The sequence below is a fragment of the Grus americana genome, chromosome 6 (assembly GCF_028858705.1).
Source record: "Grus americana isolate bGruAme1 chromosome 6, bGruAme1.mat, whole genome shotgun sequence".
Taxonomy (NCBI): Eukaryota; Metazoa; Chordata; class Aves; order Gruiformes; family Gruidae; genus Grus; species Grus americana.
The window spans coordinates 18,571,520-18,591,191 of record NC_072857.1 but is presented as its reverse complement, the minus strand read 5'-3'; the positions used below and the strand labels follow the sequence as shown (position 1 = coordinate 18,591,191).

General features: G+C 42.0%; 1 protein-coding gene across 1 annotated transcript in view; it reads right to left on the bottom strand.

Moving 5' to 3' along the window:
* Positions 1-19,672, bottom strand: part of LOC129208196 (unconventional myosin-X-like) — an 87,355-nt gene that overhangs the window by 4,735 nt on the left and 62,948 nt on the right. Inside the window, exons 25-38 of the mRNA XM_054830529.1 lie at positions 18,530-19,321; positions 16,315-16,438; positions 15,572-15,815; positions 14,640-14,735; positions 12,916-13,009; positions 12,221-12,276; positions 10,438-10,580; positions 8,691-8,885; positions 7,850-8,007; positions 6,468-6,591; positions 4,240-4,537; positions 2,794-3,001; positions 1,849-1,985; positions 839-962 (exon numbers count right to left, since the gene is read on the bottom strand). Coding sequence (XP_054686504.1) covers positions 839-962; positions 1,849-1,985; positions 2,794-3,001; positions 4,240-4,537; positions 6,468-6,591; positions 7,850-8,007; positions 8,691-8,885; positions 10,438-10,580; positions 12,221-12,276; positions 12,916-13,009; positions 14,640-14,735; positions 15,572-15,815; positions 16,315-16,438; positions 18,530-19,321 — 2,793 coding nt within the window. The remainder of the gene's footprint in view (positions 1-838; positions 963-1,848; positions 1,986-2,793; positions 3,002-4,239; positions 4,538-6,467; positions 6,592-7,849; positions 8,008-8,690; positions 8,886-10,437; positions 10,581-12,220; positions 12,277-12,915; positions 13,010-14,639; positions 14,736-15,571; positions 15,816-16,314; positions 16,439-18,529; positions 19,322-19,672) is intronic.

The following is a 19,672-nucleotide window of genomic DNA, read 5'->3' as shown; positions in this document are numbered from 1 at the left end:
CAAGAAAGCCCTCTTAGGGAGTCACTGTCTGAGTGATGTACATGCCATCCATCTGACTGTCAGTGACTTTCAGTCTTCGTGACACTGACCCCCTTTAACACATATTAATTAATTTTCAACAGCTATAATTTTCTGAGGCAAGATCAAAGTGTTCATTAGAAGTAAGAAAGATGAGATGAATCACACAGCTGACTCCAGTCAGTTTAGTTTTGCACCCCTAATTGCAAAGTTATTTCATACCATTGTGATCTCTGGCCTAACCAGCATCATCATGCTATGGAGTATAGTGACTTAAAATAGATTACTCAGCAGATAAATATTGTCAACTACATTCTCTTTTCCTTCTTCTGTAGTACTCTTCTAGTATCTCTCTGTTAATCAAAAGAAATTGCCCAAAAGATAGGGCTTTTTAGCCAATTCCTGTAACGCTCCAAGGATGTGCTGTTCTTGTAAGCCTATGTGCAGATAGCTAGATTTTCCAGTTTTCTTTATGCCTATGTTCTGCAAGCAGCTACTTTTAATGATTCTTCTTGAGTCATTCTCCAAATCTCTGTATCTTTTCAATTTAAAGATAAATTTTAAAAGTATTTTATCATCATTGGTCTTCCAGTTTTTTGAAGCCCTTGTTCATTTTTCTTGCTTTTGTTCTAGTATTCGTTCCTAATCCCTAGAGAACGTTGCAGTATAGCTGCTTAGTAGCTTCCAGGCAAAAATCCAACACACTAAATTCTTCTGTTCCAACCAGCATTCCCACTTCTAATGCAAAGGTAAGCCAGTTTTCTGTATACTCTTGTGTGCTTCCGCCACCTTGGAAACCATTCTCCCAGAGCGAGCTTACCTGCTCAAACATGAAGGCAAACTCCACCCCATCTTTGGGAACATTCTCAATATCCAAGAAGCAATAAAGCTTAAAATACAGCTGCCACTGTCCTTCCTCCTCTTCTTCTTCGGAGCCAGCAAGTCTGTAAGATAGGAAAGAGAATGAGAGGGGAAAAAAACCCAACAAACCAGTAAGCAGAAGCACCATGGTACTGGGATGTCCACAGTGCAACTCACAATATGAAGGTACCCCTGGATTTCTGAAACAGCGAGCATACAGAGCTACCTAATTGACCAAGACAATCTCAGTGCAGCAGATTTTCTGGCAACTTCCATTTTTCCCTCTGAGTCATATGAAATTTTGGTTCAGAAGGACACAAAGTTCTCATCAGATATACTTGATAAAAGAATTAGATCAATGGTTCTAGGTAAGTCCAAGAGTTGGGGTGGGACACAAAGTATTTCTCATTTTCAAGATACTGTTTCCATGTAATCTTGTGACTCAGAAAAGCATCAGCCTTGCCACCATTTGGAACAATTTTATTTTTGTCTTTAGAACTGATATAAAATAGACAATGGCATTGTTAGCTTCTTTCACAATTTCTTGCTTTCTTTGTATGTCTGGCCACAAAATCACAGTCCACAGTAAGAAATTAGAACTGCATTTCTATGCCCGAATCTGCTCTCTCTTCTGATACAGCTGTTACGATGTAAACTGACAAGACCATTATCAGACCTAAGCAAACCTTCCCTGAGTTCTGCTAGTAAACCATTACTCTTTGATAAAGGCACTACTAATTTTGTCCTGATGAGCCTGATAAGGAGTGCTTCTTTGTCACCAAAATAGATGTGAACACGGTTTTCTACACAGTGAGAAAGAGCACTTGAACCTTACCAAAGGGAAGTTCCAACCAGAGCGAATGGTTGAATCACTGTGGCTGCTCTGGATAAAACTACCTGACTGTATTATCACTTAATCCAGTGTTACATCCAGCTAGGAGTTAAAGATTTTACGAAACATTCTTCTACCTCTCAAACTTGGCCAAGATATCAGCCACAATCACCCGACTCTCAACGGCACGGTCCACCTGCTGATTATGTTCAAAGAGCGCAAACATGTTACGGCTGTCCTCCATTGCTAAACCTCGGATCAGCTTTTCAACCACCTGTGAAATCAGAGAGAGACAGATCACAGAGTAGGTATTACATACACCTTCACAACGAAGAATCGGTTCCTCTTCAGGACTCTTATCATTTCGTACACCTCTATCACATTTCTCCCTTGTTCATCTCATTTTCAGGTTAAAGAATTCTAACCCTAAAAGATCATTCCCTGCAAGGAAGTCATTACTTATATTTGATCATCCTCGCTGTTCTTCTCTGAACCTTTTCAATCTCCACTATCCTTCTGGAGATGGGGGAATTAGAACTCTGGACAAGATAGAGGCACAGAATGGATTTAGATGTCATGATGATATTCTTGGTTCCTCTAGTAACAATACCACTCTACTACTATTTTCACCTCTGTTTAGCACCAATGTTTTCACAGACGTGCCTATTATAAGCTGGAATCTTGCTTCTGACATGCTAACGATTATGTTACTGGTAGAATATCTCTTCCAGAAGGATTACATTATGAACTGGAATTTCAACTTGTCCAGAAAACTGTGTTTAGCAAGTCTTCAGAATTATTACCTTTCCAACGGGCAGAACACCAAATGTGTTTAGATTTTGCAAGACAATTGTTAAGTGATATTCTACATCCCGGACATAGGCCTTGCATAATTCTGAACCTGCAGAATAAGCTGAGCTTTCCCTACAGACTTTGTGGATACAGGGGGGAAAAAAAAAAAAGTAATTAAACAAAAAAAAAAGAGAAATTGGAGATGAACAGGAAAAAGGAGTCCCTTCAAGAGACCCAGTTTCCAGACACAGAGGTGTGCATACATCTGGTTAATGCTACTAATGCATTACCTCCCCAGCGCTTGTGTGGGAATTAATGGTTATTTTACAGGAGCCACCGCCATGGCAGTACACTGTTGTGGTCATTTCTTCACGGGTGAGAAGAGCCTGTATTTCCTCCTGGGAGGGCACAAACTCCCTTGTCTTTGTTCTCTTCAGGGAATCACTTATGAATTGCGCATACCTGTCTATTTCTGAGCCTGGAAAGAGGTCTTTTACCCTAATTGTAAAGAGAAGCAAAAAAACCCCATTACACAGTGAACCAGAAAACACGCACATTACCATATAACTTGGACTAGCGTACGTAAAGAGTACAGTAGAGATAGTGATGTCAAGTGCAACCACAGGAAGAATGACCCTGCTTATTTCCTAAACCATACAACCTGCTTTTACTAGTCATTCCAAAGTCTCTTCAGTAGCATTTCTCAGCAACATATGAAATAAGCAGCTCAGACTTTCAGGAGTGTAGCACCAGCTGAAGAGAGCAAGATTAACTATCTCGATTAACAACAACAAGATCAAATGTAAAGGTTTTTTTTCTTTTATTTTTTTTTAATGTGCTGGCTGTGCTTGAGCCACTTCTCCAGTATTTTTGAGAATCAAGAAGGTAGAAAGTAGATGCTTGTACACGCTTCTCTTCCCTCCAAGGCCAGCAGTTCTAAGTGTAACATCATCTGCAACTCCAGTGATAAAAACATGAAATGGCAACATGGAGTATTCCTCAGCATCTCTTAGAACCAGGCCCTGGATATAGCTACTTGGTGTATTGGCACAAATTTCACCTCACTCTTTCCTAGCTTGGAAGGAATCAAATAGATTTTATCGATCTTTCTCATCATTAATGAATGGAGTGAGGCTTCACGCCCGCAGCTCAGCCCCAATGCAGACTGCTTTAGAAAGTGCATTAGATGCTGAACATGAATTGGGAAGAAAAGTAAATGATTTAATTCATGAAAATTGGAGGTTAAAGCAGATTAGAAACACAAATAGTAAGCATTACGTGCTTAGTTAAGCAAACAAATATTCAAAAATCATAAATTGGATTTACAGTATATCTACTACTCCGCAGCACACATTTTCCTTCTGGCAGTTGCAAGGTAGTACATATTTCAATGTATATGAAAGTATGGTCCTCACCTTTCCTGCAGGTTGAGAATGTTTATACGGACATTAGCAAGCAGTAGGTAATCAGCTGTAAATCCACTTTTAACACAGTCTCATGGCAGTCTGTTTGGGTAGCCCTGCTTTCCACATCCTTTTGACACAACAGATGGGTGGGCACGGGGGGATTTTGAATACAACATAACAACTGGTAGCAAGAATTGTGCACAAAGCTAGGAGGTTGCAACACCACAGGAAGATGTTTGCACAGGAGGAGGGCAAGACAGCTAAGTACACCAGGCAGTGGAAGATAAGCAGAGAGGAAGGAAACAGGCAGCAAATGAAAAGGACGTGTACCTTCTGAGGTGGAACTTGAGGTAGCGCAGGATCCCTCTACTGGGCAGGAAAGTGCAGCTCATGCATGACATCAGCTGCCAGTGGTGCAGGTTCCCGGTACTGTTGGGATGCGGCATGTGATTAGTTTGCTTGATGAGCTGACAGTACACTTCATCACGAAGGGGCTTTAAATCATGGCAGGTCTGCAGAATGCCTTGGATAATGGGTATGGGGTCAGACACTGTCTCGATTTCTTGAAGGGAGTTAAAGATCTTCACTGCTTCATCCTGTAAGCTGCTGTAACCCTTCTCCTGTTGCACTGGGGAATGATCACAAAGGTGTCAGGAGGTGAGCATCTCCTTCATTTTCTACTGGCCCAGCAACACTACTAGTAACTGTACTAGTCTGTCATGGAAGAACAGCAATCTGAGCATTAGCTCATCTCCTGAACTTAAATTTATGCTCGAAATTCACAAATGCTTCCCCTTTAAATGTGAAAATGGAGTTTTACATAGTATTTGCCAACATCTAATTTGTCACTGCTGTGAATCCATTTTTGGATATGCTATGCAGAAAAGCAGAGTAATGTTTTTAAGGGAAACTAGCATAGAAATCTAGTTCAGGCTTCAGTGTCTGCAGATGAGATACCAAGAGACAGCTTTTGGCACCTCATCTGCACACAGAGGTGAAGGGGTGGCAGAAAGTGATCTCTGTATAAACTGTCTCCTCACCTGAGAGCACCTATAACGCAGAGGGTCACTAATGCAGTTAAGGCTTTAGGTGCCTGAATGCAGACACCAAAGCCTGGCTCACGTACTTCCAAAATTCTGCGTTGTGTATTAGCTTTGATCCCTGAGCCAACACAGGATTTTGGCAGCTTGCTGCACCACAGATGCAGCTTTTACCTATTGCTTAGATTTCAAATGCCTACACCAACACTGGTAATGTCTTTTAATCACCTAAATGCCTCCTTTGAATTGCTCAGAAGGATGTGACATTACCATACTGCTGCAGGCTTGCAGTCTCCTTTGCGCGTCTCTGGGGCTGTAGGTCCTTCTGAATCTCCTATACAGCCATTGCTTCCCCAGTGGCCACGTGTTAATCGTACAATACAAATACACAGCCCTGTGGCAATAAGTTCCATGGTGTAAGTACTTGCTCTGTAATTTTTCTGTATTTCAGAATTTGTTTTTTCTGTGCTTTTACTCTTACACTTAATTTAATCCTTGTATCATGAGAGACAGTGAGCAGTTACTCCTCTTTCACTTTCTCCATGACAGTCCTCTAGCCTTAAAAACTTATTTTCAAAGCTGAAGAGTCCTGCTTTATTTAGTCTCTTAATTGTAGGCAAGGCTTTCTACGCCTTTGATCATCTTTGGGTAGGTTTTTATTTCTCCCGTATCTTTGTTAAGATGCGGAAGGCCAAGCTGCATCTCATATTCAAGATGCAGGTGCATGATACGTTAATACAGCCACACAAAGACTTTCTTTTTCCTTTTCTAAGCTTTCAAAACCTTGCATTAGCTGTTTTGTTTCTGTGCTCAGCAGAAGAGTTGACATTTTCATAAAGCTATGTAAATTTGTGTTCACTTTCCTAAGCAGAACTGGATCACTCAGACCCACTGCTGCCTATGTGGCAGACTCTTTTTCCCATATACATTGCATATCCAGATTGAAATTCATTTCTGAAAAGATTTTGTGGCCCAGTCACTCCACATTAGAGATTCTTCTAAAGGAATTCAGCAGAAGTTTTGTTTTCGTACGCCAGTCTGGAATCATCAGCAAATCACTTTGATTTTCTGGTGGCCCATCAAACAGTCTAGCTCTCTTTCGTGTTCCTGAGGCATTTGAAGAAAGGATTCCTTTAATCTGGTTTTACAGCAGCTTTTGTATGAATACTATCCCACTGCCAGTTGCATGATGTAATCCTGTTGCAGGATTCCCACTGGAGCCATTCGCAACCCAGTTGCAGCTCAAGGATGACAGGCTGCACATCCCCCAGATGGATGATAAACTGTCTGCCCCCACTTACGTTAAGATTCAGTGTTCCTAAGATATGAAGCAGTGGACACAGAATACATTATGGGTAGAGAAATGGACTGCTCCCTCTCTCTGAACCCTTTGGGCTTCACTGCCCCAGATGGACTTCACCTGCACAGAGAGAGCTTCCAGACCACTTTTGTGCTGCTCAGGCTCCACACTGATCCTCAAAATGTGAGCGGATTCTGTCACTTGGGTAAAATACTTACAGTTGACACTAACATCTCCATACGGTAGTGGGAGCAATGGGGAATGCAAAGGGTGCTGGGTATATCGCAAGATTGGGTTCCTCCTATATGTCTGTTCCACAACTTCAAAGTTCGTGCTGTTTTCCTGAAAAAAAAAAAAAAAGAAAAGAAAAGAAAAGAATTATCCTCAAGTAAGGACAGTCTTTCACAGGAGGTCCTTACACATTTAGGTTCAAGCTCAACCACCACCTTTATCTATGTTTCTGGAGGTCCATAGAGGGACTAGGTGACCAAAGCATAATTCACATATAAAAATCACTCTGTACATTATTTCTGAAAATTATACATAAGAATAGCTATGCTGGGTCATACCAAAGGTCACGAAGCACAGGATCTTGACTTCAAATGTGGCTTGCGGCCGATACCTAATGCATTTAAGTAGCATGTATGGCATGATTCCTCCCTGGTATATCCTTCAAACTTTCAACAGTAAATGGCTAATGGACTTTCTGACCACAGATCCACTATGTTTATTAAATAATGAGCCTGTCCTCCCTGAATTTGTCTGGTTGTACTACATGTGTTTACAGAATGGGCAACCAAAATGCACATGGTGTTCAAAATCTGAGCCTGTCACTATCACACACACTGGCATCACATTCTTCCACATTTTGTCCTATATTCCTTCCTTAACAATACTTAACGTTCCATTTGTCCTTGAACCCTGACCTGAAGTTTTCCAAGATTCTCTACAATCACTCCTAGCTCTTTCTTCCTGAATAGTTACTGTCTAATTGCATCTGCTTTAGAGTTCATCACAATATATATGTTTTACACATACATTTCTTCTGAAATATGCTTTGGTGTGTCTTTAATATGGTTTAATTTGCCACAGTTTCTGGAAAGATGCTTTTTCAAAAATTACTCCTGCTACAGTGGCAAAATTTCTGCTATTTTGAAGGACATTTTCTTTCCCTACTTTACTCTGCTATTTAACCACACAAGCCTAAGGTACAAAGAGGAATTCAGAGTACAGCAGAGGCACATGGCTGGTAGGAATGGCAGTTTCTGTATTTGTGTCTGGAGGATGCTTAGGAGAGGAAAGGATGAAGCAGGGACTTGCAAATGCTTGATGGTGTCATCTGCATGCAATTTGTAATTGCACATAGTTGTAGCCTAGACCTATGCAGATCAGTTAACATGCTAATTCAAAAGAAAATTCACATAAGATTTGATTATTTAGTTGCACAGTCATTTAGGTTTCTTTTCTTTTTTTTTCCTCTCCCCCCCCCCCCCCAAGACAGTAACGCCATTTCTTGCCACATTCTCAGCAATGACTGGGTAAGGCCAGTGGTGATCTGGCTGCTCCCAGCTCCCTTGGGAATTAGCATGATGGCACCTACCCTGATGTCACGAATTAGTTGCTGTGTAGGTGTTTCTATGGGAACTTTGCTGTCAATGACACCTTGAATGGCAGAGGCCCAGCGCATAGCTTCATTCAACAGCTTCGTGTACAGTCTGTAGGAGTGCTTCCGCCCATGGACAATTATGTTCCAATAGCCTGTGGAGACACAAAGAAGCTTGAAGGTGAAACTTGCTTCCATGTTACTTCTCTTTTTGTCTGTAGCATGTGGCTGAGGAAAACCCTTGCTGCTTTGATAGCAGCATATGGTGTGTCTGCTTAAAAGTGACGAGGTAGACAGTAATGTCCCCCATTCCCAAAACATACTTATCAGCAGGAAGGTCCCAATTCAGGTTTTGGTACAAAGACACCTTTCCAAGATACAAGTATCTTGCAGTGTAACATGAATACTTCCCTACCAACCAGGCTGCTCACTTTCAGAGACAGGGTTTGGGCTACACTGTCCTATTAATCACTCAGAAAATGACCACTCTAAACACAGCACCCGATTAGATTGCCAAATCAATTCTCGTAACTTTTAAAAATAATGTGTTTGACATAAACTGAGAGAACAGGTCAGGGTGATGACAATTCACTCTGCTAAAGGCAAGAGTATCTCTGTCAAGAGTGAGGGACTTACTGTCCCTTGCACACTACTCTCTGGCCCTTTGCAAGTCTCTTACAGTTTCTGTGGGGAAAGATGTTTGCAGCCAGGCACAGCCTCAGATAACATCAGGACTACCTTCTCAACGTGCCACACCATTACATTCCTGCACTGTCCCCTCTTCAGGCAACTCCACACGTGGGAAGACTGCTCATTAGTGCTTTCTTCCCCTTCTTACCTGTGTCTTTGAAGACCCTCTCGTCAGGCTGCACTACGGAGCAGAGACTATTGAGCACAAGTGTGCCAAGCTTGGCAGCTGTGCGCTCAGATGACTTGTAATAATCGAGGGCAGTGTTTGTCAGAACAAACCAGCGTTTCTTCATCTTCAGAGAGGACATCTTGTTGCTGCTCTGAACCTCTTTATGAAGCCAGCCTAACACAGGAACACAAACATGTCAATGGTTGTCTTTCACCACCACAGCAATCCTGTCTCTTGCCTTGTGGCTCTCTAAATCTGGGACCAGAACTCCACTTCTCTGCAAAAGGCTCATGCTGGGACCTACCAACTCTGCTTTACTGGCCATAGTAGTATCCTGCACAGTCACTGTAAGAAATTAGCCCAAAATTTTCCACAGAGCTGTTCTATCCTTCAGCTTTATGTATTTTTTATCAATGATCTGCGGTTTGCTATAACCATGAGGGCATCTTCTATTCAGGATGCTTCCCTCACGAGTCACAAACATCTGAATAAATAATTTACAATTCATTCTTCCAAAGAGATGCCAAATACCTATCCAAACCTAGGTGGAAGAGGTTTGGTGATACATGTCTTCTAGTAGAAAGATCTGTAAGCATTACATGCATCTCTTCCTCCCACGGTCAGGAAAAATAATTTCTTTCTCATTTTAGATTCCTCACAGAAGAACAAAAAAAGAAAAAGAAAAGAAAAAATACTATAAAAGAAAAAATGACAGTCTGTGTTGCTAAAGCTGTCAGAAGGACAATTTTCTATTCGGAGCTGTAAAAAGCAATGTCCACCCACAAGGCAAAAACTTCAAAGAATGTGGGACTGAGCCCAGAGGTTCCATATAAAGAAAAGATAAAGAAACAGACCTTCCTGAATACATGCCTTTGTGGCTCCCCTACTGTCACACAGATGTCTTACTGTGAAGTGCAGAGCATATATTGACTTCGCAAAGAAGCATTCCTTTTTTTAACTCATGAACAATATGAGATAAAAGAAACTGTTGCCTTGCAATTAAATATTTTGAATTTAAGGTACTCAAACTGTTGTCTGATAATCTGCTTTATATCATTCAATCTCCTGGAAATGTTTAAGACCAGGATGGAAGGCTTATACCACTTTTTAGTGACCCTTTTCTTCCTGTCCTCCTGCCCTACCGTGACCACTCTCAGACCTTTATTCCCTCACAGATGCTTTCTAGAAGATGTGAGGCAATTTGCTCACCCATGTGCTCAGCCTCAGAGAATTATTCTCACCTCACTATGTCTACTAGAATCAGGTTAGTTTGTTTAGCTGAGGACAGCAGCAATCCCACAGAGATCTCTCTCCCTCCCTCTCTACATGACAGGTGTCAGAAGAACAGAGCTTTCTGAAAACAAAAGCTGCAGTGTCATGTTATAATGAGTCTAAACCAGCTGCTCCTACACAGCAGCCATGCTTCCTCCTATTCCCTGACAGCATTTGCTGGACATGCTGAAGTAGGCTATGGAACTAACATCAGAAAACTAAATGTGTAAAGAAGTACTTATTTTTTTCCAGCTTTAGCTTTCTGAATCCACTTGCCAGGGAATTAGGTAAGAGCCAGTGCCAGCACAACACAGGACGTGGCAAGCAGCAGGCAGGAACGTGGAAAGGGGCAGAGAACGATTGTTTTGAGAGAGCAGCTACAATCAAACCTCCCCCTCAGATTATAAATGGAAGATAAGTTTCACATGCTGTAACTGCATGCATTTCCTTTTACCTCTCACAAGGAATTCCTGGCCATCAACCTTAGATTCGCCTTTTGGTTTCTGCAGCAGGGAGATCCAGTGATGCATCTCTTCAGGGGTGTCACTGTTGCAGTGAATCACTCGATTTGCTGTGATGATCACAAAAGAATTTGGTCTGCCAGAAAATAAAAGCATTAAAATTGGTCGTAACCATACAAATAACTCGCAGCACACCCAGAGCCATGTCATCTCCCTTCCCATAAATAAGGCAGAAAGATTCTCTGAATACAAACTACAGAGAAGTGTAGAAACACTTAAGAGCATCTTCAGTGCACCTGGTCTGCAAACTGGTGAATGCAGAGACCAGATAAATGGAATTAAACATATTTCAAAAGCTATTTCCAAGACTAGAAAACACTAATTAGCTAATGACCAGCTGTAAAATGTCCTGAGTTCATGAGCAAAGGACTTTGCTCTACCCTCTGATTGGGCTGAGCTAGTACAGCCATTCTCGTACTTATTAAAACTAGTGATGCGGTAGCAAACGTAGGTCCCAGCAGGGTCAGCTAAAATGGGTTTGAGATTGGTTTTAAAAAGAATGAGCTGGTCCTGATAAAACAGAGGAAAAACTATTACGTTGCTCCTAGATGAATTTGCCCTTCTCTTGCAACAGACAAATGTGTCCTACCAAAAGAAAAGTCACAATTCTGCACAGAATTGATGCTTTACAGGAAAATAGAAAAATAAAAGTATGACCAGTTCCAAGAGGTCAGAAAGCTTTGCAAGTAATCATGGATTTCTGTGAGAAAACAAGAGAAGATGAAAAGTGGAATGCAAATGTGAAGCAAAAGGGTACAAATCAAGCCACTGCATAAACCTATGGAATATAAAAATAGACTGCATAAAAACCTTGGCTGAAAAATAAGCATTTTCCTCAGAATTTGTTTAACATTGATTCAAACATTGATACTCCAGAACAGTGTATCTCAGCAGATGCATGGATAAATTTTGTCTGTTCAGCTTACTACTTGTGCCTAGCTTTTTACTGGGACACAGATTAACTATAAGGAGTCCAGGCTGAGAACTGGTTAAAACATTTTGATGAACGAAATCTTAGTTTGCTACCAAGATATGCATTTTCTAAACTAGTAATCCCAAAGTCTCGGCAACCTGTGTGAGAAAACACCAGACCACAGAGTAAATAACTTAATAGCTAACATTTTACTTCAGCACTGTAGTGAGAAGCTGTGCCCTGGCTGAACCTGTTAACACTGTAGGAAATAATTACATGTTAACGTAAAGTGATATGAAATGTCCCATAATCTCTTCTCTGAAACTAACCAATCTGTGAACTAAAGGTCTGTGCTCTGTTGCATTGCAAAGATTTCAAGAAGAGTACAGATTTTTTTAAATTCATCCATTATTCTTCCACAATGTTGTTGTTGTTTTCCCTAAATTTACAAGATTGAGTTGAAATTACACCACTGAAAAACTGGAAGTACTGCTTTTGCTGGACATTTTTGCTCAGTGTTAATAATAGGTTAGACTATAACTTCTTGACATTGAGATTATGCTGTTCCCACTTTTAAGATGGAAAGGAGTATCTAAACTTTCACTGAAGAAAATATACTTGTGCACTTCATGCTGTGAAGTGCATAGCTTGAAACAACCTGAAGACTTCAGTTGAGTTTATTTGGTTGGAGATAAATTCTTATGAGTGTAAACAAATGCAAACCCCAATCAAAACCTGGAGCTACCCACAAAAATATGTCAGAGAGTTTCTAATCTAAGAGGTGGTGAGATTGCTGTACCTACCTATCAGGATTGTCTGAGGCACAGACAGAGTCAATAAGCCCAACATCCAGGGTTCCCTGTACAGTGAGAGAGACATAGATAACAGGAATTGCTTGCATCTGAAATTACAGACATTCTCCTTCATGAATAGGACCGGAACTGAAAACATTCTTCTGAATTCTAATAGCTTCAGTAGAAATGAACATATGAGAAAGGCATGAGTGAGTCATCTTTGCTCCCTAAACAGCATGAGAAGATGTGCAAGGGCTCCACAGGACTGGAGAAAAAAAGAGCTACAAATTTCCAGAGATCATTATGAAGGTCTAAAACAACCTCTGCCTCCACATCTCAGTACTAGCAAACCACACAAATACCCTGTTCTTCCCAACTGCGTGTCTTCTGTCCGGAATAACTGTGATCCTGGCTAGTCCCATAATCCCATCCAAAGACATTTTATCTGCATGAGGCAGCGCCCCCTCCCCTCCAAACCAAAGAGGAGAGCCATTGGTGATCAAACTGACCCACCCACTGCAACCACTATGTTCCCCACTGCTTACCCTCTTTTCTGTCAGCTTTGCTGTTTCTTTATAATAATCACCCAATTTTCTTACACTGCTCATGAACTACAGCACTGCAAGTGCTGGAAAAACATGCACAAAATAGTTAAACACAGAGGGCTCTAAATATGCCCACAGACTGGTTGCACAGTAACTTACCACAGCATTCTTTGGATTGGCCTGTTCATCTTGCATTTCCCTCAGCTGCTGCGCTGTAGCGCTGTGTACTCGGCTCAGGACATTAAACCAACCGCTGGCAATCAAAACAAGACTCTAAGTTAAGATTTGAGTCGGGAAGCTAGCTCTAGAATATGATCAAGGAACCTGGAAAGCTGCCTGTGGAAAAATTTCTTCATTCACTATTTCCTGAAGACTATGCTACAAAATATCTCTTGGGCTGATCATACCAGCCTCTAATGTCTTCCTTCCTCCTTATTTATCCATGAAAATTCTGTGCACGTTCTCCAACCCACTGACAGCTGCTCCTGCAAAATCCAGTTTTCTACTTGCTATTCAAGGAACTGTAAGCAGGCAGTGGCCTTACCAGGGAGCACACGTCAGCAGACTGAGAAGAGCATTCTGCAGTTGTAAAGACAGGGTCAGTTGGGAATCTTCCTGGACTAGAGTCCTAGAGACGTCTGGGAGCCTTCTTAACTAGTGTGTCTCTGAGCTGCTCATAAACTTGAAAGTCATATGGCTGTCAATTAATCATGGGGTTTTTTTATAAGTTAATTTGGAGTTATTTGCCTGTGAAAGGACTTCTCGTTACAGACATATCTGGAGGCTAATTTCTGCTGCAGAACAAGCAGATTCTTATCTGCAGCTTCCAGTGAGATCAACAAACATCTAGACTTCATGAAGGATTCTCAAACTGGATACTCTATGACATCTGCTGATGTGCCCTTTGCTAGTGCAAGTGTTGGTGCTTTCTTCTCCCTGAGAACAGACACTGATATGGCATTGACAGAGGCCACATTTAGTTTACGCTTGCCCTAGCAATTCTGCAATGTTATCTTAGGACATGCCTACTCCAGTTGTGGAAGTTCTGAGTTAAGAATTTACTCAGCTACTGCCCCTTGAATTTGCCTGTTCCTTGTTCATGTGGCTATTCTTTAGTCTATTTCTGTTAATTTATTTGCATCCAAACACTTTCCCCTTTCCTCTCCCTTCACCCAAATGAAACAACAACAGTCCCTAAATAACTTCACAGAATCAGATTAAAGTAGATCAGAGAAACAGTTACACTGGCTGGGCTGAGAGAGCAGAAGCCTCGGTAAGAGTGGGAAAAGTAGGAAGACATTGAGCATGCTTTGCATAGCCAGAACAGGTTGTCCAACCTGCCCTTAAACGACTGATTCCCACTGCCTGGCCAGGACGCCAAGAAGGAAGGACATGAGTCATTTGTTTGCTTTGCACTGGGAAGATTTTATCAGATGACACTACAGACTCTGATAAGCTGCAGCCTTTTCTCTGTCTCCTGGATAAAACCCAGCTGCTCTTGCAATCATTTACAGACAACATGAATAGACTTTTTGTTTGATTCAAGATTCCATTTAATAAATAAATCAGCTATTAGATGTTCCAGTTTATATTAAGGTTTTGTGTGTCTCCTGAAATAACCCTCAAATTCAGCATGCTCACAGCCACATAAGAAGGTGACAGTCCCGTGACTGACTGATAGGCTAAACCTCCATCTCAGTAGCTGCAACAAAGAGTCCCCAAAGTAGGTGTGGTACCTCCCAGTAAGCACAAAATGACACTCTGGAACAAATCCCCTCTTTTCTCCAGCAAAATGGAAGTGATTATGTTTCCCAGGCTCTCCCACGAGTAGTTGGGTCAGACCTGCACTGAATGAAGAAACCTAACAAAATTCCCTCTTATACCTGGCATCCTCTGGTGACTCCGCGACAATGTGATACACTCTGTCTTCTGTCACAATGTCCAAGGCATTCTCCTTTTCATGAATGTCCACAATCTCCCTGGAACACAGCAAATCACAAGAGCCAAAACTGAAAACCTTTCACAGGCATAAATTCCATCTGGCCGTTTTTTTCACATCATACCATTCCCCACTCAGAAGGGAAATCACTGGTGCAGATGGCTTGTAACTCTGACAGAAATACAAAATTCCTCTAATGCACATTAAGACTTTTAGGGTCCCCTTAAAAAGATCTGTACGTTTAATCTATTACAAAAGCAGAGCTTAAGGCGTTAAACGGATTTTCTTCAAGACACCAGCAGACTAGATGGAAGAAGAGATAACGGGGTTGATAAAGAAGGCTGTTTACAAAGCGGGGTGTGCCACTCTTTTGGGCTCTTTACAGGCCCACATAATGCTAATAAGGCAACTCTTCTCATTTCTTGCAGCAGCAGGAGCTGAGGAATTGGCTGTGGCAGCAGAAAGAGCATTGAGGACTCAGGAAAAGGCATAGTACGCGCTGCCAGATTCAGATCCCACTGTGAGCTTCATACCACCTCTGTGAAATGCCTGGAGAAGCCAGGAAACAGATGGAGTCAGGGTAGGGGAGAATGCATGGGGTATGTACTTAATTAGCCCCTCTTGGTCTGGCTCCATCTATGGCTTGGAAAGAGCTTCTGCAGATTATGAAATGCAAGACTGGAAAAAGAACTACCAAGTAATTCCAGACTCCCTCCAGAGTAAAACTAGCTCTAATTGTCTTTTCCTTCCCTTGTGTTTCTGATTCTCTTAGCCCTATGGGGGATACATAGGCCAATGAACTGGCAGCACTGGACACGTCATTATTGATTTCGAGAGTGAATATTAGGGATCAGAAGGATTTATTTCATCACTCACTTTGCCCTTCTGATATCAATTGTCCCCTTCAGCTTTTCCTCGCTATCATTCTCAAAGTACATCAGCTTGGATTCTCGAAGCACAAACCAACGGCGTTTCCAGTTACGGCGTGAAAGTGTTGACATGCCTCCACCTTTTTTATAGAGCCAGCCTGACTTCAGTGCCTCTTGCTTGGTGCGGAACCACATGAAGGCCTCGTTCTTCAGAACACACCAGCGCCGCCTCCATGGGTTCATGAGACCTCCTGCAAAGCGAGGGAGCAAGATTTCATCAGACATGCAACAAGAGCCATGTTTCAATTCTGATCCTGTTTCATGGGCACTTAAGTTGCCACTTCAGTTCCTACATGAAACAAAGAAGCTGAGGGAGAGAAACGAGGTTATGATTAAGTTTGGACAGAGGAAAAACAGAACAAACTACTGAAACAAACAGAAAATACAGAAATATATGCATTACTCAAATATTTTTGTATTGTCTTCAGTTTTGTAGCTCAGAATGAGTCATTTAAGCCCATATCAAGTGGGCACAATTAGGTTTCAGTGGCGAAGATATCCAGTCTAATTCCCTGACACCCACCTCCTAGCTCTTTGGTTTAGTTGCTTGTTTTAAATAAAAGAAGAAAAAAAAAAGAGAGAGTTAACAGAGAACTAAGAGCAGATGAAGATGATGATTCTGGAGAAACAGAAGAGGAAAGTGGGTTTCCTGGATTCCATCCTTCCATGGTTTTGGCTAAAGCTGCTTACCCTTCATGTAGAGATAGCTGTGAAAATAGGGTGGTCCTGAGCCATTGAAGATAGTGACCCGTCCATTACAAAACTCTTCATCTGTATCAATGTAAACATCCACTTCTTCTTCACTGTCCAGAAACTAAAAGGAAAAGAAGAAATACAGGCTACTTGGGTTCTCCTAGTCGCAGGAGGATCGGAGCAAAGTAACACGGCTAGAGAAGTCACATGATCAGAAGGTGCAAAACTATGTATACTCCCTTTATTAAAAAAACCCAATGCAGTAAAACTAGAGGCAGCTTACCCATTAATGCCTAAAGCAAGTCTCCAGAGCATGGAATTTTCATACCAGAAAGGAGAGTGACATTCAGCAGTGGACATGGCTAGAAACTCCACTTACCTGCAGTAACAAACCTTCCTGTTTCAAGGCAGAGCCCGCAGTCCAAAATCTAATTTAATGGGATTAAGAGAGAATTTTTCATTTTGCAGGATTTTTCTGGCAGACAGGTCAGGATGCTGGACAAGATGGAGTACTAATCTAACCCCAACAAGGAAATGTCTTGCTTTGGGTTGATTAGGAAAAAAAAAAAGCACATTCCAGGATGTGGAATGAACCCTAAAAAGAAAGATCTAGACTACTGAACTAATAGTACTGTATTTACTCATCCCTGTTCTCAAACTAGATAATGGCCCTCAGCCACAAGAAAGTACTTCACACACGAAATCCCAAATTACCCTATAATTTCCTTTACCTTAAATACAACTTCCTTTGATCAGCTTTATTAATTTAATACTAATGAAGGCATCTCCTTAGACCACTTCCTTCCTCAAATGCATGTTGCTTCTTTTCACTTCTCCTTTCTGTCCTCAATCTGTGACCCCTTTGTGCTCCAGTTTTGTCTCATTCCTGTTCCTCATTCATTCTCCCTCTCTTGCCATTAAGTTTCAAAACATGGGTACTCTTGGATCAGCAGCTACTGATGGGATCTTGACCCAGCTGCTGTTATCTCTTCCTGTGGCTCATGTCATGACATAGTATGAACCGGATTTTTCATGAGTCTTACTCACTGAGTAGCCCAATAACCCTCCACTTCTGTTTACATTTTAAGAATTGTAGAAACTCACCTAGGCTATGACAGAATGATGCATGACTTGAAGATTACCTGACAGTGATCCGTGAGTACCTGCCCACAGAGAAGGTACCTTTACTCAAGCAGATGACATCATAAAAAATTCTGATGGCTGGCAGCTGACATTAGGGAAATGCAAACAGGAAAAATCATGCAACCTTTTAAGAAGGATCACAATCTGCCATTGGAAAAGAATAGCAAAGGAAGTAAACTGAATTCCTTAAAAGAGAAAAAGAAATTGTTTTCTAAACGATATTTTGTAGTTCAGGTCTCTATTCTCAGGGCCATCTTTTATCTGAAGTATTTTTATAGCTGTCATTGGCTTCACACCTGAACTCACAATCTTACGTGGGCTCATCTGACATCCTGTTCTGTAAGGGGATTTATGGTTGCATTATTAAGCAGCTAGCCTGAGGGCACTCAGGAAGCCCAGAGCCTAGTGTGGGATCTAGGCTGAGATGCTTCAAGTGCAAGGCAAATAGCTCAGCTTTACTTTACTACCCTGTCACTCTGCCTGCGGTAGGAATGAAAAGGTTCGGTGGTCTTGGTTGTGTGTACCGGGGCCCAGCCTGGATCAGCATAGTAATTTCTTCTAGCCTTAGAACAATTTAACTTGTACACGGTGGCTGAAAATAAACCCTTGACTCTGAACTGTAACAGGACTAAAACAAGAGAACTTTTAGTGATGGAAACAAATCAAACCCCAGCCTTTCAGATTTCCTCTTGTGATTGTCCACCGGAAGCTCAGGCTACTTCTGTGAAACCTCTCTAAGGCAGAACATAGACCTACAAGATACTAGTTGCCCGCTTTCAGTTTTCCTAAAGGGTGTTACACTGATAGATGGTGATGGAAACAATCTAAAATAGCCTACGTACATATGTGCTAGCTTGTGTACCAGTAACACTGGACAGTCACAAGCCCTCTGGCCTTCAGCCCGTCTATGACTCTTCCCTTTTTTTCAAGCTGATTCTTGATGTAAGAGAGAGTTATATAGTAGTGGCAATACCCAGAGCAAGCAGGCATACAGTAAGAAGGCAAGGATGTTATAAAAATCAACAAAGTCACACTGATGTCCGTGAAAGGTGAAGGGAGGGATTCTTACCGAGTCCAGGCTGCCACGGTTGGAGTCCAGGCTGGTACCGTGGGAGTCTCTCAGACCTTCCTCACCGTTCAGAGGCTCAGCTGAGGCGCTACCTGCATCTCCACAGCCATCAAACTCCTCATGGTCGTAGTCAGATTCCACATCGGGGGGGGGAGTGTAAATCGGCTCTCCCACCTCTCCACTGTTACTCCTCTGCATATCTGAGACAGCGCTGTAAACGCTTTCTGCTGGGTCAGATAGAGCTCTCTGCTCCTTGCGGCCAGTGGTTCTTTCTGCAGGTTGTCCTTGAGCAGGGACAACCTCTCCCAGTTCCCTTTGGAGAAGTGAAAGGCTTGTGTCCACACTTTCCTCTGTGTAGTTATCGCTGTTTCTTGTGCCATGCTGATTCAAGACCACCAAATTGGAAGTTGGCCGTCCTTCATCATCAGCATGAAAACCCTCGTCCACTTCTTCTTCAGCCAGTGGTGCCACCAGGCTGCAGTCCATGTTGAGTGTCCCCTCACTAGAAAGTGAGCGCTCCAAGTTCTGCACACTTTCATCCAGATTGCCAAAATCCAGCAGGTCCAAGAACTCCTGGGCAACCCTAGATGCCTCCTTTTCCAGCCTCTGGATCTCTTCTTCTCGCTGCCGATTGATTTCATTCCTGGTGTTTTCACAGATGATAGACATGTGATCCTCTTTCTGCTGCTGCAACTTCTCAATCTCCTTCTCCAGTCTTAAGATCTCCTCCATCTGACGTCTCTCTTCTTCTTGCAGGGGAATATCTACCTCCTCAGTGTTTACTGCTTCCACCTTAAAGAATTTAAAACAGTGTTCAAGCAGTTCCTTCAACCTGTATGTGTTCCTTGCCCAGACCTTTCATTCTTCCTATCTCCTGTGCTTGCCCTGTAATTCCCATCTGCAAAAAGATGACTCTAAGCATCCTCTCCTTTTCTGATTTGCATCTGCAATCATCCATGGTGTAAAAGCTAAAGGTATAACTACTGGATCTTCAGGTGCCTCCTTTTTTCCAGCGGCCTGCCTCCTTTCTGAATTGTACAAAGTAGGTCACTGGGATCAGTGAATTTTTAGAAGAGCCTCTCTGCTGCTCATGTTACTGCCCTTTGTACACTACAATTTGGATAAAAGCATTCTGAAAGTCTG